This window comes from Zonotrichia albicollis, chromosome 9, assembly GCF_047830755.1.
Source record: "Zonotrichia albicollis isolate bZonAlb1 chromosome 9, bZonAlb1.hap1, whole genome shotgun sequence".
In the NCBI taxonomy this organism is placed as follows: Eukaryota; Metazoa; Chordata; class Aves; order Passeriformes; family Passerellidae; genus Zonotrichia; species Zonotrichia albicollis.
The window spans coordinates 26056559-26074335 of record NC_133827.1 but is presented as its reverse complement, the minus strand read 5'-3'; the positions used below and the strand labels follow the sequence as shown (position 1 = coordinate 26074335).

The following is a 17777-nucleotide window of genomic DNA, read 5'->3' as shown; positions in this document are numbered from 1 at the left end:
AATTCTATTCAAAAGAGTGAAAGGAACGTGAACCTTCACACCAAATTGAATGTAAAGGAACCTGATTCTTTAATATGCACGATTATCCTCACAATTATTTCCTCAGTGTTCCTGTACTTTTCACCTTATCTATACCCAGCATGTTTGTACACCCCAGCAATTTCATCCTTTGATATTTGAATCACTTACATGTATAACCTAAATAAAACCATTTCTAACACTTACATTTTTCTTATTACTGATAGTCTTGGAAGGTTGAGAGAAAATTTCAGGGGAAGCATATCTACCTCTCCTCATTAAGAGCCCAAGACCCTTTATCAGAATATTATCTCTTCTCCCGGGCAGAAAGTAAATGAGGAAATGGCCTCAAACGGGACCAGGGGAACTTTGGGTGGACATCAGGAAGAACTTTTTCATTGAGAGAGTTGTCAAGCATTGGAACAGACTGCCCAGAGAAGTGAGGGAGTCACCATCCCTGGAAGGGCTCAGGAAATGACAGTATATGGTTTGTTTAGCAAGGTGGTGGTTGGTCACAGGTTGGACCCCATCTTGAAGGTCTTTCCCAATCTCAGTGATTCTATGGGTAGATTAGACAGTACACTGACAAAAATGTGCAACATAACATGTTCATTCACTACTCAATGTTTATATTATTCACTGCAATATTCTAGAAGCCAAAGTACAGACTGGTCTTGCACGGAACAGCACCCTGGGACAAAGAGAAGACTCTCTTGTCATAATTTATAATGGGATCCCCTGAAGTAGATCTTCAGGGACCTTTGGATTGGGTCTTTAAGGATGGGGTTTAAAAAATGAACTTTTTCAAGCAGGAACCAAATCAGTCGTGCCAAAAACGTGTGTCCTTTTAAAATGGATATAAAACCACTCAGGCCCAGATATTGCCAGTGTTTGTTACACAGTTTAGTAAGGTAAAATAATTTTAAGAAATATAGAGAGGAGAAATAACAGTCAGAGATATCAGATTTTACTCCCCACAAAGTTCCCACCATCTTCTCTTAAATCACAGAAGTTCTACAGCTGTGTCACTGTAAGAACAGATAAGGCATTTAATTAAACCTTTTCCCTTGTAAAGATGCAATAACAGCAGCTCAAGAAACCATTGAATCAGTTTTCAGATAATATGCTGGTGTGCAAGAGTATTTAATTTAACAGTGACCTCAAGCAGCTCCTCTAGCTATGATGCAGATATTCCAGTTAATGAAGAAAAAATAATGCAAGTTTTGTTTGCAAAACTGGTTTTTTTTTCTCTTGGGATTAATTTTGAGGAAAGTGTTATGATCTGCTCTTTGAAACTTGTACAGGATTTCACCATCCTAAAGTTGACAGCCTTTGGTTTGTTGACGGTGGTGTGGTTTGGGTGGTTTTGATTACTTTTCCTAAACAACACTGCAATCTCTTTCCCTGTAATTTTTTTTTTTTTTGTAACTATCTCTATACATTTGCCTGTGGAAAATGTCAAATAGGGTTCAAAGTGCTTTATGAACACTGTGCTTTACACTATACACACACCTTCCTACTAATAATCTCTAGTTTTACTTTTAGGACTTAACAACCAAAAATGCACTTGAATCCTAATGCAAAGAAAATCTGACTCTTAGTTCAGAAAAAGATTGATTTCCAGGCCCAGTGTTTGGTTGTAAAAAGGAGTTCTGAAATAGCTGGCAGCTCGTGCTCTCAGGCCACTGGCACTGGCACTGGCAGCCCATCCGATGTGTCTGAGCCAACTTCCTGAGTGGAGGAAACATAAATAACCCTGCACCATTCGATTAAATCAAAGCACTTCCGTTCCTATCCTCCCTTTTTTTTTCCTTAGTTCTTTCACAATAGGACCTGATACCCTGCACTGACACACCATCCCCTGAAAAAACTGCAGTAGGAAATTTTAAGAAAATGTATTTAGCAGTTTTGTTGAAGCCAATATATGCTTATGGAAAACATCACCAGATTAAGCATTTCTTGCAATTAAGATTGAGCACCCATAAGTTGGTCATAAATTGTGTGGTCCTGCTTGAAACAGAAAGGCAATAAATGCTCCAATTCAGCGTCCTGCTGTATCACTGCACCATTTTGAATACAAGCTGTTCTAGTCACAAAGGACACATTTATTTTCTTGAAGCCAGAGACACAGATGGTATAAACTGGAGTACCTCTCCCGATTTCAAATAAAAAGCAGTGATTTATAAGTGCTGAGGATTTGGTCTAAAGGTCAAGATATTTCTCTGGCTTAGAAAGCTCCATTCAGGGGAGTGGGGAAAATCAATGGCACTTAAAACTGAGAACCTATTATCATTATCCACATCCTTAAGTGCAGCACGTGTTCCTCTGCTTATTTACAATATAGTGAACTGGGTGCCAGTAAGTGAATTCAAGGCATTTTTCACCCTCTATTTTTGACAACTTTCAGACATCTCGCATCTTACTGTACGTTAAACCTAAAGCAAAAGTGTTTTTAATTTCTTTACCTGGAACAATCTTTTACTTGAAATATAACAGAGAGAGAATTACTTCATCTCTTTTTCACCCCTTACAAGTTTATTTCTTCATCAGAAAAATAAATTTTATCAAGCAGTCAGGTAATATAAAGAGAAGGAATAAATAAATCTGTATACATCAATCAGAGACAGCAGCTGTTTCCAGAAAAACCTGAGCAATTATTTATGAAATTGTGTCTTCTTGAATGCTTCTGCATGCCCTCAGAATCCCGGGAGGGCCTGATTTCCTGATGAGCCTAAATTGCTGAATTAGAAGATGAGACAATGCCATGGTACCAATTAGCAAAAGTATTGCATATTGTCTCAAAATATTTGTTTTCTGTTTTAATAACTGCATCTACCAAAGACATTCCTTCATCCTAAGCATGGAGGAACATCCCACCATCAGTGACTTGGATGATTAAATGCCCTTAAAATGGCCATACTCACTTTTGTGTTAGAGCAGCAAGACAGTAAACACACCGCATGTATTTCAATCAAGGAATGGGTGTCCATTGATTTATCCATTAGAAACAAGTTCTTAAACTTGACATTACCCTTGGTGCTGAGGAAGAATGGAATCACTGTCCTGCAATGCAAAATGGGGCAGTGATGGTGGAGCTGTGGCATGGAATTACCATGCTGGGATGTGCAAGGTGCCTCAGGGCTGCCATGGGTGCCTCCACACATTTCCCCTTTGCACCTTTGCTTTGCAGCTCACTGCTTCCTCTTTAGACTAAACAAGCCCAGGTGAAATGATGTTTTCCTGCCTTTTGTGGGCTTAGCTGAAAGACCTTACTGACACGTCATGATTTTTCTTTCCAATTATTGTCTGTGATTGCTAATTGGGGAACACATGTGATCTTCAACAAGACTCTCCAGCTGGCTGGATTAGCTGATCAAGCCCAAAATACTTAGTCCAGGGCACACCTTCCTTTGCTGGGGATCTCAGGACTACTGTGGAAGCACAACAGCAGGCACAGCTGAAGCAGCACTCAAGACCACTGAACTGCGAAGTGAATCTTGTTTTACCCCAGAAATTTGGGTATGAATATTTGAGTATGAATTTGATCCAGAATATGGTTCCTGAAGGATGCTGACCATATCTGGTCATCCCCATGTGCACACTTCAGGCATTTTCAGTGCTGTCCCACAGCCTGGCACAGCCCCCAACAGACCTGTCCCTCAGGGGAAGACAGAGCTCCCCTAGGTGACCCTGGCAGATCATCACCTTTGTGGGTGCAGGTGTTCTGCCCCAAATATGCACTCACAAGGAGCACCTGCAGAAAGTGGTTCTGATGCTGCAACTCCTTGGCTTGCTGATATCTTGGTATGTTGGAATAGATGTAGCAAGGTAGGCCTCTTGGGGTTTAACTAAATGGAATTAACTGAAGTAAGGTCATACCCTTCCAGAGGTGGTCAAATGTCATTCTCTTCAAAGCTGGTGTTCTCTTTGCCTTTTCCTCTGGCACTTTCCCATGAAGTGTTTGCTTTCAGACCTACTTTCAGGACTGTCAAATGAGAAGTGACTGTTTTGATCACCTCATTTAATCCCACACATATCATGGCTCATCAGATTACAAAATCTTACTATTATGGAAATGGATGCTTCTTCAGTGATGGAGAAATGAGTACACCTCTGGCTCAAAGGTTCAGGAATAGCTGAAAAGCTGTAGCTGTCTCGTTAGACTGAATATAGCATTCATACTGCATGGAATCAATTGCTACATTGGAGAAAAAAGAACACAGAATTAGGCTGTTATCCCTTTGGATAAAGTATGGAAAAATATTAACCTAGAGGTTAGAAATGAGGTAGGCATTCAAATAGTCTCTAATGCTAAAAGTAGTGTAGCAGTGCAGCTGTGCAGTAGTTGAGCAATGGATGTAATGAAGTATCTACAATGGTTTTTATGGCCAGCCTCATCTTGCAGGCAAGGTTTTCCTCTTCAGGACAACAGAGGCTGAGCAGGTATACAAATGATAAGGCATGCACACAATGCCATCCCAATCCCACCCTGCTTTGGCCAGTGTTTCTCATCCTAACTCTGTTAGAAATACATCAACTGAAATCCTGCCCTGTGCCCCTCATTCCAGACTTAATGTATGAAGATAGAGGTTAAATGGGCCCATGTGGGATGAATTTTCACTTGATGCATCTCCCAAACTCTGTTCTCCATCACACTGCTCTATCTAACAAGGAACCCAAAGCTGGCTGAGAAACACAGAATTACCTGGATTTATGAGACCTTAAAAATCTTCTAGTTTCAACCTCCCTGCTACAGGCAGCAATGCCATTCACTAGATTACATTGCTCAGGGCCCCATCCAATCTGGCCTTGGACACTTCCAGGGATGGGACATCCAATACTTCTCTGGGATTTCTAGCTTCCTGGAAAGTAGCAGCTTAAAAAAAAAAAATATTCTACTCTAAGTCTCAGCTGCCTGAAGTCAGCCTAAACTCATTTTCAACAACCAAGCTACTTCAGACTCCCTCCTCTCCTCACACTATTTGATATGTTTAGATTCTTAATTCAGTACCAGCCAGGAAGAGGAAATGTTAATAATTACCCCAATTTTCAATCACTATAACTGATTTTTCAAAGTAGCACGTTCACGAATTTCCTCCCTTTATGTGACTAGAAGCTGAAGAGTGAAACTCCACGCGGGCAAACACCAAAGCTGCTCTGAAGCCCTGCAGAGCAGCTTAGCAAAACAAAAAACTGAGCTGCATCACTTGCTCTGATCTCACACCTCGTGCTCATCCAGACCCAGAGCACACAGCTGAGGTCACTGCTCTCCTGTGCAGTTCATAGGGTGAATGTTTGCAATAACCACTCCAACCTGGCACAAAGCTCCCAGGAAACTATGAGGAAACAGAAGCCTTAACAAATGGAAACAATCAATATAGAGAAAGAAAGGCTAGTCCGGACAAGGATTTACAGGACCATCTCACAAAGAAAGCCTTGGAGCCACACACAGCCTGAAAGCCAGTGCAGAAGCACAGCAGCCTCTGCCCTGCTCTGTAGGATGTGGGGATGCTTTTAGGCACATGACTCCAGTGCTAGTTCCTCATGGAGTACAGACTGTTTCTGTGGTGCAGAAATGACAGAAGCAGCAAATACAGCTCCAGAAAAGCTTCAGAGCATTCCCTTCCTCTCTCTCCATAAATCCCTCCTTACTGAAGGACACAGGTGACACAGACACTCAGGGTGCACAGTGACAATGAAGGGACTGTGTGGTTCCACACAGCTGGATTGAGTGGCTGTCCTTCAACACCTTCCAGCTGCTTCAGATAAGGGCACAGTGCAGCAGCCCAAGTGCTGGTACCCTTTAAATAGTTTTCCTCTAACCTCTAGGATTGACATTGTATTTCATAGGGGTCTGCCAAGTGTTAAGGCACACTGCCATGTTATCCCACACTAACACAGAAAGGATTAAGGAACAGTCAGTGACAATTAGTAATGTTTACCTTTTCCACTGTTTCACATTTTTTGTGTTCTACATCTTTCTTCAGTTTTCTGTAGGGTTGTCTCCATCTCTTTTATTTTGCAGAATGCTTAACCAATTCTTTTAAAAATTTCTGATTTGGCCTTACAATTTACTTTTCTTTCTTATTTCCTCCCCACTTTCATAATAGTCTGTAATACATATTTAAAATGTTAAAAGCGTGCAAAAGGGTTTTTAGAAAACAGGACAATAAGGACCAAGGTTTCCTTACCATATCAGATGAGTAGCCCAGCCTCCCCTGCCTATCACCATGTAAATCATTACTTGTAAATGTGGCAGTCTGGTCAAATGCCATGTTCAAATCTCCCAATTTAGATTCTTTATGGTGGATCATTTCAATGTAGAATTGAAAGACATAAAATGCCAGACCTGTATATGTTTTTTATAAATCTTAGAGTGTCTTCTACCTCTGCAATATCTGAACACAAACCTGATTCTTGCTCAGGGCAGTAATCCCACAGGATTAAGTCATACTGTAAATACCAGACAAATTACAATCGGATTAGATGGGCAGTCTGTTCATTTTCTCAACACAGCTGTACTCCAGAGTCTTTTCACCACTGGTGTCTATTTATAACATGAATGTGTTTTTCTTAAATAAATGAACACAGCTTCAATTTCATATCTCTCTTGTTCTTACTATTTGTGGTCAATAAGGAACAGATTTCTATTTCCTAAGGAACAATGAGAGAGTGCTCCTTGAGAGGCCAACAAGGCTGCTCTTGGTACAGATCTGCAGGACAAGATTTAGTTTAAATTTATCAGTGAAAAGTCTTTTGAAAATTTTGCATTCAATTTCAGTCAAGCAGAATTTTAGAATATAGCAAATATATTCTGGAGATAGGTTTGAGACAGCAGCACAGACATACTGAAATTACCCAGATTTGCAATATTCACGGCAGGAATTTCTCCAGGTTCCAAACTTGCTTACACTGGTGAGAATACAAACCTCACTGAGTAGAACTAGTGTAGCTTGGGATTTACAGGGGATTTCTGCTCGCTTATGAAAAGGAAGTATATTTAATAATGTTTGGTATTACCTGCCAAAATCTTCCTAGCATTTCACTGAAATTATTTATAAATGTCACATCACATCCTTCATAATTGTTCCCAATTACAAGAATCATCTTGCCTTTTAGATACAAACTTGCTTCCATCCAGCACACAAATCCGGTGTTACTGTAGTTTTACTACTGCAATCAATTAATGAAACCCTACTAAAACATGAAGCTGAGACTTCCATAAAACAGGATTAATGACTACAGGCCATGAAAATACTAAAGGCAAATTAAGCAAACTGCTGCACCAACTAGTATCCTCTTGCTAACTCTGTTCTCACCTTCACCTTCTGATTGCAGAGTTGTTATTCCTGATGTGCACAGAGATAAATAAGAATAACACTGAGGCTGGAGAAGTGGAGCCAGTGAGTCAGGAGGGATGAGCTGTAGGCCAGCCTAACCCATTGCTACCAAGCTTCTCCATTCTTACAGACAGGCATGTCCTCACTCAGCTTCAGAGGTGAGGCAGACAACTCTGCCCGTGGAAACCCAGAGGGGCTGTCCTGCTGAGCACCCTGATCATGTCCCAAAGTGCTGTGACCACACTGTGATGGGTGACACAACAGAGTGGCACAAACACAACCTGAAACACAGTGTGGTATTCACTTCTCTTCCACAGTGATACAGTACCCTGGAAACCAGAACACTCTTTTATCAGGAATAAACCAGTGCAGTTTATCATACATAGAGCTGTCAATAGCTGTAATATAGTACCTACACAAACATGAGATCAGCTGTTCTCCAAAGACAGCTTTTTCATTAGGCAGGTGTCAACAATTCAAAGTCACAAACAGATTTTACTGAAGTGTAGGAGAAAGCATCCCAAGTCTGCTTTGCACTGAAACAGGAGGTGTTAGAACGACCTTCCACTGCAGGACACCCACTGAACAGGAACATTTTTGCAACAGAAATACTGGTGCCTGGTTCTGCTTTCACACATGTGACTCCCGTTGATTTCAAAAGGAGTTTCCATATTTCACTAGCTCAGAAGTACACGGTGTACATGGTGCAAACCTGAATGCATACAGAACATTGATTTTATGACACAGCATATGACAAGTGAATATTGGCTTAAGGTTTTCCTGCACAGCCTCCTTCTGTGCATTCCTTCCTGTGCGGGTTTATAGGTTATGTGCATTACAGGTTTGATGGTTTTCAGATCAATTCACAGCACAACCTTCTAACCAGACACCACCAGCCCAGCTGAAAGAGATATTCCACAGCACAGCATGGAAGGAGAGGAATGGTTTACACAGAATCACAGAATATTCAGGTTGGAAAAGCCCTCCAATATCATCAGACTTAACCTTTAACACAGGCTTAACCAAAGCTAAGCTAGTACCTTTGGTTGTCATCATATTTTCTAGGATTTCTGGTCAAGTTAAGGGCAATCAGTGGATCTCTGCAAATAGCCCTCAACAGCTACTGTTTGGTTATTTTGCTACAAGCTGCTTAGCATCCATCAAGAAAGGAAGGATGTGGCAAGGGTGGAAGATTCCCAACTCACATGGAACCTTTACAGCTGTAGAAAAATTAATGAGAACTGACTCTTTTTGCAAGACCAAGCCATGAATTGTACTTCTAAGAGCAGTATGGATACTTAAAAACCTTAGAAATATAAGAATATGAAGACTAAAGCAATAATAATTTTTCTTTTCATTACAGGAAATTTCCATAAGGAATTCAGAATTCTGAGTTATTTAATTTTTGCGAGAATTTGATTTAGAAAAGTAGAGTAGCAGATATTATTACACTAAGATGAGCAAAAATGACATCAAGGACTTACTTTCTGCAGGTTCCTTAGATCTTCTGCCACTGGAGGATTTCCTCAGGAGACTTCTTCCTGAGGTGAAGAGGCTGGTTAGCTCCTCCAGAGGACTGGTGGGTGTCCGAGAGCGGGAGCTGCTCTGAGATGATGACCCGTAGGTGCTGACTGACACACTCACCATCTTCCCTCCTTCTTGCAATGTGTTTCTGGCTGTAGAATGAGGCACTGATGGAGAGCTTCTTGAGAGACTTCCTGAATGTACAGAGTCATAAGGTGGAGGTCTTTTGAGGCTTAAGGGGGTAAGAGACCTACCCATACTGACAGGAGAAGGTGAGGCAGAGTGACTTTTAGGATAACCATGTGGAGACTGCGTTCTGTATAAGGTAGAAGGATGAGGAGGTGAGGAGGTGTGCCCAGGGGTGCTAGTTCCATGAGATACTGTCTGGTCTTTCTCCAGTTTTTGATGGCCTGGTGTGTGAGGTGGCAGTGAAGATGGAGAAGCTCCAGCTTGCTGTTTGATGTAAGACACATTTTCTAGGACGGGAAGCTTTGTGACCTCTAGTGGAGTTAGAGGAGACTCGTCAGAATTCGGGGAACACTGCACTGGCGCTGGTGGGAACACCAGCAGTGGAGGTCTGTGAGAGAGCAGGTTTGGAAATGGCGGGGGTATGTCACAAAGCAAGCCCTTGGGAGTAGATGGCACTGGAGACTTGGAGAAATCGAGGTCAGGCACTGTGGGAGTAGCACACTGAGAAGAACAAGTGTGATGGTCATATTCACATTGACATTTTGAGTCTTGGCCTACATCATCAAATATAGGGTATTTCATCTCCTCATAGACAGCTTCGCTTTGGTCATCCTCATCTTTTTTGAAGTCTCTGAGAATATTCCCAACCATTTCAATATAAACAGGCTCCTCTTCCTCTGTGTCTGGAGCAGGACTGCTGACCTGCGAGAGCGAGGCATCCCTAGTGAGGGTTGCCTTCATAGGGCCATGCTTTTTGATATAAGTTTCATCAAAAGATGTGCTTAGCTGAGTGTTTGGATTTCGTTTCGGCTTAGGAGGTGGAATCTTCTTTGTATACTCATCACTGTGAGGTCTTGGTTTGGCTGACACTGAAAACAGAAAAGAACACAAACTCATCAGAAGCTGTAACACACCTTATCAACCATAGGGTCTCTGTTACAGAGCCATAATTCTGGAATGGATTTCCTGGGACCAGCTTATTGCTGGTTATCTCTGGTATTACATCAATAGAACACTATAAAAATAACACTCAACTCAAAACACTCCTAGACTTCCCCCAGAATGCTTTGACACTCCAGGATTAAGTAACTAGTGAGCACTTCCCTTCCTCCGAGACATCTGTTCTTTCCCAAACTCTTTGGGACAGGGGACTTTCCATTTTTAAATATTCTTCTTTTCAAATATCACTGTGGGATTTTAAAGACCCAAAGAGTTGCGAACAACATAACGCTAAATATCAAAGTGAACTCCTTTTGACTCTGAGAGAACACTTAAGGTCCTGGACAGTCATACTGGAATGACAGTGAGGTAACTCTGCAGTGACAAAGTGATGAATCAAGACCTTTTTATTCATAGTAACTTCTTGCATAAAGCACCACAATTGTCTCAGTACTAACACACAAGCAAAATACTCATACACAAACTAAAATCTGCTGTTGGGATAATTCTAGTGATTTATCTGGACTCTATTATGTTAGAATGTCATCAATCTCTTAAAGAGATTTCTGTGAAGTCAAGGAATAACAAAGTATCTCACAGATTTGGATCCTTTCTACATTGGTTACTTACAGAAAAACCTTGTCTTTGAAATTATAAATCAAAACATTGTGATGAAATTCATTTGAAATGAGAGGTCAAGGGTTTCTTGGAAATTATCCTTTATGAATTAAACAATAAGAAAACTCATGCAAACTGCATTTTGTTCACTTTGCATAAAGAGCTAATAAAACATCTCATTAAATGTTAGGGTTAATAAAATGCCTCATTAAATGTTTAAGTGAAGTCAGCTTTTATCTTAAGCAGACTCAACAAACTTGTTCAGAAACAAATTTATCACATACACTAAACCTAGCTTATGTTTCTAGAAGGCAATTGATACCTCACTGCTAAGTTCCCCAGTTCAAACAAACACACACAGAGACCTAAACTAGTGGCCAGGTTAGAATGGCAGCTTTCCTGCCTTTCCAAATTTTGCTGCTCCTTGTAATTCACTACTGCATATCTGCCAGTTTGAATTCAATGCTCAGAGAAATCTCCAGACACCTTCTGCTGACCCATCAGCAAAAAGCCAGCAAATGTCGATGCTAACCCAGGCAGGCAGCACTCACAGAGTTGAAACCTCTCCTTTTGAAACAGCCATGAACACATTCCTAAAGCCAGCAGTGAGGCAATGCTCTGCCAGCTCAAAGACAGAATTTTGAGTCTGCAGGATGCTGGCTCAGAGCTGGATTAAAGCACCTGCATTAAAGCACCTTACTAATGTGGTTTGGTCACTATCAGAGGAGGATTCAGTGTTATCACTTTGTCAAACTCATGCTTTGATCTGCTAAATAACTTCTGTTCAATTCCCACAAGGTGTAGCAGTAAAGGCAGATGATGAACAAGTTTTGTTCAGGAATAAGGAGCTGTGAATGTGTACATGTACAAAGTAATGAGACTACTCTTTGTTAGTAGCATTTGTTTTAGCTTAACACATAACTAAGGTACAACAAAGCAAAAAAGAAATGAAATCTTGCCAGAACTAAAAGGAACAAAAAAGACTCAAAAAATCATATTATACTTTCATGATGGTTCCAGTTAATGTGATCCACTTTGCAGCAGGCTAGGGACATGCAAAAGCTACCACAGATAAGAGTGTTTGGTAGCTTGATACTTTTTCACCATGTGGATATATCCTAATGCATTTTAAATTTGTCTTTTTAATTAACCCAAATTAATTTTCTTGAATGTATTAGGCTAGACTTTTGGGAATAAGATGTAGGCTACCAGAATCATTTGGGCTTTGCAGAAAATATTACTTGTGATGTATTTGACAATACTGGCAGATTTTTCTTACCTGCTTCCAGCTAAATCACTACTTCATTTCTGTTTAGTGTCTTATTTGTATATTATGTTTTTATATATTCTACTAGCATAAACTTGATCTCAGTCCTCTCTCCAACCTCTGCTAATCTGATTTACAACTCTGTCAAAAGCAATCTTATTCAGATTGCTGTCATTAAAATGAAGAGACAGCCAATGAAACTGGCACAAACTGCCTTATCATTTGTGAACATGTTGTACATGACCCAAACTCTACTTCAGCTACATTTGAAAATTTTGTGTTTTGTAAACACAGGCTTCTAACAGTCTTCAGTTCCCTGTGCATCACACTGCCATCACTAACGGGTACCTGAGAAAGGAACATTTCCTGCTCCTCTGCTTCCTCAGATCCCTGTTCCCAGTGCTGCCTTTTACATCTTCTGTGCCACAGGTGCCATGCTGAGAATGGCTCTGTCATACAGCCACAACCCCACTCTTTGATGTCTTTATCAGGATGGATGTTAATGATCACAAAATAATCAAAAGCTGAGTTACTCTTGTGCTGTGGTCATTCAAGGCTAACTGATATTTTTTCTAAAACCTGTCAAAAGTGGTCAAAAGTACTGTGGTTTTAAATTGCTAGAAAAAACATATTCTCCTCTTCCCTCATTCAATTTTCACAATTTTTATCCAGCTGAAGAGGTTCTACTACACTGTCTAAACCTGTCCTTGGCTGTTGGAGTTCCTATATACAACATCCACAGGTTATTACATTACAAATGAGGAAATGAGAAATGTCAAGGAAAAACAATTGACATTCTGCCATCCAGTCTTGTATTTTTGCATGGGTTGAAATTAAGTACCACAATGACACATAGAGCCTCATCTGCCATTGCATGATATGTAGCACTAGCCTAGAATATATTGGTGACATTATCAACAAAAAGGTCAAATGACCCAGTTCTGCTGTATCAGACAGGGTAAAACATGACAAGGTGATTTACTTTCCATTTGCTATTTAAAGCATTTTTCCTCTGCTCTAGATTTTTATTAAACCATCTATTTCCAGGGTGTGTTACTGAGATCTTTTCCCCTTCATGACAAATTGGGCTTTTCAAACTAAAATTTTAAACTAAATTGTTTAAATATTTTAGAAACCTTAAAAGTTACCTCCTATATGGTCCTCAGAGCATGAACATCTGTTGCTATAAGACTCACTAGAGAAAGTACACAGGTAAATGGATAGACTTAATAACAAAGAAAGGTTTTTATCATTACTAGGAACAGAGGAACTGTTCAAACCCACTAGGAACTCCCTCAGGTGCAGGAGGACATTCAGGAGGCAAACTGAATTATCTTTAAGAAGTCTGTGGTGCAAGACACTTAAATTTATTTAACAACAGTTTCTACTCTGAAACACAGCTCCCTGGCAAGGGCTGAACTCTATAGCACACCCATAAATGGAATATGAACCATGAACTACTGCTCCAGCCCAGAACAAGAGAGAAAAGTAGCAGGAATCCTGCAGCTAAACAAAGCTGTGCAAAGCCAATGAAAGGAGCAGGAGTTTCCGGTGTTACCAACATTTGGCAGGGATAGATGTGCATGAATGGAGAAGCCCTGGCAGGATCCCAAACCCAATGAAAGGAAATGATTTGGCAATCTCCAGATAAGAACAGGCAGGGTTGCTTAAAGTACTTGACATTTATCAGGCAGAAGAAGCATTCGGTGCCTGCTGGGAACATGAACTTCTATGAAAAGTGAACCATGCTGGCATGTTGGTGATACCCATGCTGCCATGTTGTCTGCTCTAAACATGGAGTAATTAAGTGCTTTCCAACATTAATTACTATGTCCTTGATGAAACTGTTGCCTGTAACTTGTATTGTGACTCTGCCACTTGTATGCATCATACACGAGTCCTGATCCAAAGCCAAGTGGAAGAAATCAAAGTGAGAATTGTTTCTTTCCCCACCAGGTGCAGCTTTCCTCAAACATCCATCTCAGAGGGCACCACAAACCTCTTGTGAGTGCTTCTATTACAGACCCACAAGCACAAGAGAGCAGGCCTGTGGGGAGGTTGAGCACAGGGGATGTGCTCAGGGAATGATGCTCAGCACCTGCTCCATGGGCCTCTGTCCCCACTGGAGCTGCCCTGGGAGCTCTGAATGCTGTGCCAGCACCTCCTTGTTTGCATCAGAGCCACCCAAAATACCACAGCTGATAACCTGGAGGCACAACAACCCTTGCAAACAATCCTGCTGCTTGAGCAGGAACTCTGTGTGCTCAGTAGGGCACTATCCAAGCAGCTATCTGGTTCCAACAAGCTTTAAGGGAAACGAGATGCAGCTCTGGTAACTCCAGGTCTCATCTGGAAGCAAGAAGCACAGTGCTTAAAATAGCCTCATGGAAGCCCTACTGTATAAGGAGAACATGACATTTTTGAAATGAGATATTTGTAGTGCAAAGGTTATGCATAACTTTTAGACATACACGGATAATCTCCCTTTCATAGTTAATTTTAGAAATACAGAATGATTCTCTTATCCTTCTGAAGTATACTTTTATTCTTTAAGGAGACACTGAAATATGAAAATATGTTGTTAGATTGTTGTTTATTATTTGCTCACTGCATAAGGAATGAGTGAAAACATCTAAAAATTAAAATTTGTCATTTTATATTGTCTTTTGTGTATTTTCCAGCTTTTGCATTCCACAGACCACTTCAGTGAATTTTTCTGTTCACTGTAACAAACAGAATAAAACCACAAACAGGAAAAACGTTCCCTTTCAATTTCCATAAGAGATTATGTGCTTCTAAAAGTGCTTCTACTGAGTTAGATTTCATTATCTCTGTAGATGAAGTTTTAATAGTATTAGTGAAACAAATTTTTAAAAGACACAGTTGTCTGAACTGCGCAAAAGATTGACACTCAGGAGACCTAAGTTTAAATCATCTCTTTTCACCTATCATTTTACCTCCTAATGCCACCTTTCAATATTTCTCTTCTGCCTTCTTATACTTCTCTTATGTTAGGCTCTAAGGTATTTTACACAAGGTTTTTATTTTAATTTATTTGTTTATATCAAAACTTGCACAGCAATTCCTATCATTGGAAAACAACAGTAGAAAGCAAAAAAAATTTAATGTAGTTATTGGAGACATGCAGTGATGAACATGCATCTTTTCTTCTCCAAGAAATATTTGAAGGCAAATATTCCTACACTGTGAACAGCCATAAAATATACACAGAAAGATGCATCTTAGCAAGTGATTATTGAAACATCATCAACAGTTTGAAGTAACATCAGAGAATGCATTTCTCTCAAGAAATAAATCTGGTTCTCAAAATAGCATTGTCCTCATGGACACAAGGCCCTTCCCTGCAGGTTACCTCCTCCTTTCCTAAAAGATGCTCTAAAAGAAGGGAAGCACATGGGAGGAATAAAAGAACCATCTGATTAATTCAAACAGACAATAGGTGGTTTCAGCACAATGGTTTCAAACAGCACCTATTTCTTCCCCCTCCTGAATTTATTAGCTCTTACTGGAAATTATTTGGGCATTTAAAGAGGACAAAACTATACTGAAAATGGAAGGACTAAAAGTCAGTGTCATAAAATAATGCTCGTGTGCTACTTGCATGTCTCAAGGCTATGATTAAGGACATTTCCTCAAAAGTATTCAGGTCCCTTTATTTTGGCTGCAACTTCTTTTGGCTTTTAAAATTATTGATTTCTGCTCTAATTGAAAGTGGTGGAGAGCCTGTGGTTCTGGGAGTGATAGTCCAGAATTAAACATCAGTACAAAAGAGAGCAGAATCAGGGCCTGCAGCTAAAGCCAGTTCTGCATTGCTCCAGCACTGCAATCCCTCTTGCAGCTGTCTCCAGCCTTGGTGCCTGTCATTCTGCTCTCAGGGACAGCTCAGGGCCACAGAACTGACCAGCCCCAGCACCACAGACTGTGCCCATGCCCAGGCTGCCATACCTTCCTGGGGCTCACAAAAGCCAGCCCAGGGCACCAGTCCTTGCTGCCAGAGCTCCTTCCAGCACAGCAGGGTCTGCCTGTCCTTTGCTCTGCAGCATCAGGACAGATGGGGCAGACCCAGACGTGCCAGGATATGCCAAAACCTTTGTAGTGTCAGCATGGTGCAGAGATTCCCTACCTAAATTGCCACATTCCAGAGCAGACTGGTTTTCCCCTTCACAGCTCTCACTTCTCTGTACCTCCACCTGGCCAATTAGCCTTTCCTAGAGTGCAAAGGTCTCCAAAAACTTATGAAAAATTACAAAGTGAATGTCTCCTCCTGAATGCCCAGATTTCTGCTCTCCTATATTTTGAATTTCAGAATCTTGTCTTTTGAAAGAATAAGTAATTGATGTCCTCTATTTTTCCAGATGACATTGAATAGGCAAAGAAAAAAAGAAACTGGTATTTGGGAAATAATGACAAATTATTTGCAATCAAGCTGTTCTGTACTATTCACTGAAATAGTACAGAAAAAAAAAATAGAAATATTTCACTGAGGCTGAAAGCTATTGTCAGATGGCACAGGCCTGGTAAGGCAGAAAAACTAAGACTTTGGATGATTAAGGAAAGAATAGTCAATTTGAATCATACTCCTTTTACAGGAAAACTGATGTGCTGAGTGCAAGTGGAGGCAAATGAAAATCTCATAGTAACTTCTTTTGGGTGACTCTCTGGGTACCTATCCAGAAAAATATTCTTCAACTAATATGACCAGACAGAAAGGGCCAGATCTCTGGCAATGCATGGGTTTAAGTTATAGAAGTTCCAGAAGAGGCTCTGAGGACAGAGAGGTGGGAGGATTACTGGGGAAAGATCCTCACGCTGCCCACACATGCAATGAGTATTTTTGAAGTTCTGGTTCATTCTGAACTCTGCAATATGCAAAACAGGTTTTGCAACCAGTGTTACAGTGACAATAAAAATTTCTGTAACTCTATATAGTCTGGAGGAATTCTAGAGAAAGGCAATTGGTATTGAAATTTCTCTATCACAAGCATCATTAGTGAAGAATGTGGAAACAGAACTAGTGAATCATGCATGCAGAAAAATTAATTTACAAAGTCTATGTGCCTGTTTGTTGGTGTCTCTCATGCAGGAGCCTGTACAGAGCTGGAGTACTGAAGGGTTAAGCATGTTCACAGCAGAGTACAGCAAGACAGTAAAACAGCCACAGAGCAGAAACATCAGTAAAGCCCTTCTAAGTTTATAGCACTATTTATGGAGTCATGACTGTCATTGTGAAAATGAAACCTGAAGAGTTTGCTGGTTTACTGTGAATTAACTGCTACTGCTCTATTCTTATAACTCCCCACAAACTGACTGCACTTCACACAGAGAACAATGGGTGACACCAGCCTTCCCCAGCCCCCAAATCAGCATTTTTGTTGTGGTAAAGTTCTCATGGAGCTGTCTCCCTCCACTAGCTGCCCCTTCTCCCTCTCTGCAGCTGCCCTGTATCCTTAATTATCTTATTCCCTAATTATCAGATTCCCTGACTACCACACCAAAGATGGTGATGCTCTGAGCTTCTACAGGCTGAGCCAGGGGATGGCTCAAGTGCAGCAGCACTTCTGTTTGCCTTAGAAAGAAAAGATCTCTCCTCTGTCCATAAAGGGAAGTTTCTGGTGGTGTGTGAAGAGCTAAGTCCCATCAGGACATGCCTTAGCCACCTGCATCACATGAGCTTGGTGTGTAGAGGACACCACAACAGCAGTGACCCTTTGAGGGCTGAGCTGCTTCCTCCTACTCTCTGCAGCCCAAAGGCACTGAAGCCTCTGTGGCATTATCTGTTGGTGCTCCTGGTAACAGAGGCAGACCCCAGGCTGATTGCAGCTTCCCAGGAACAACACTGCTATCCATTGCTGCCTGTGACA

The 17777-nt window shown here is 40.9% G+C and overlaps 1 protein-coding gene across 3 annotated transcripts in view; it reads right to left on the bottom strand.

The window, feature by feature from the left end:
• NYAP2 (neuronal tyrosine-phosphorylated phosphoinositide-3-kinase adaptor 2) overlaps positions 1-17777 on the bottom strand; it is a 134580-nt gene that overhangs the window by 43045 nt on the left and 73758 nt on the right. For all 3 annotated transcript variants that reach the window (XM_005489312.4, XM_014268680.3, XM_005489311.4), the window contains exon 5: positions 8843-9940. In XM_005489312.4, coding sequence (XP_005489369.1) covers positions 8843-9940 — 1098 coding nt within the window. The remainder of the gene's footprint in view (positions 1-8842; positions 9941-17777) is intronic.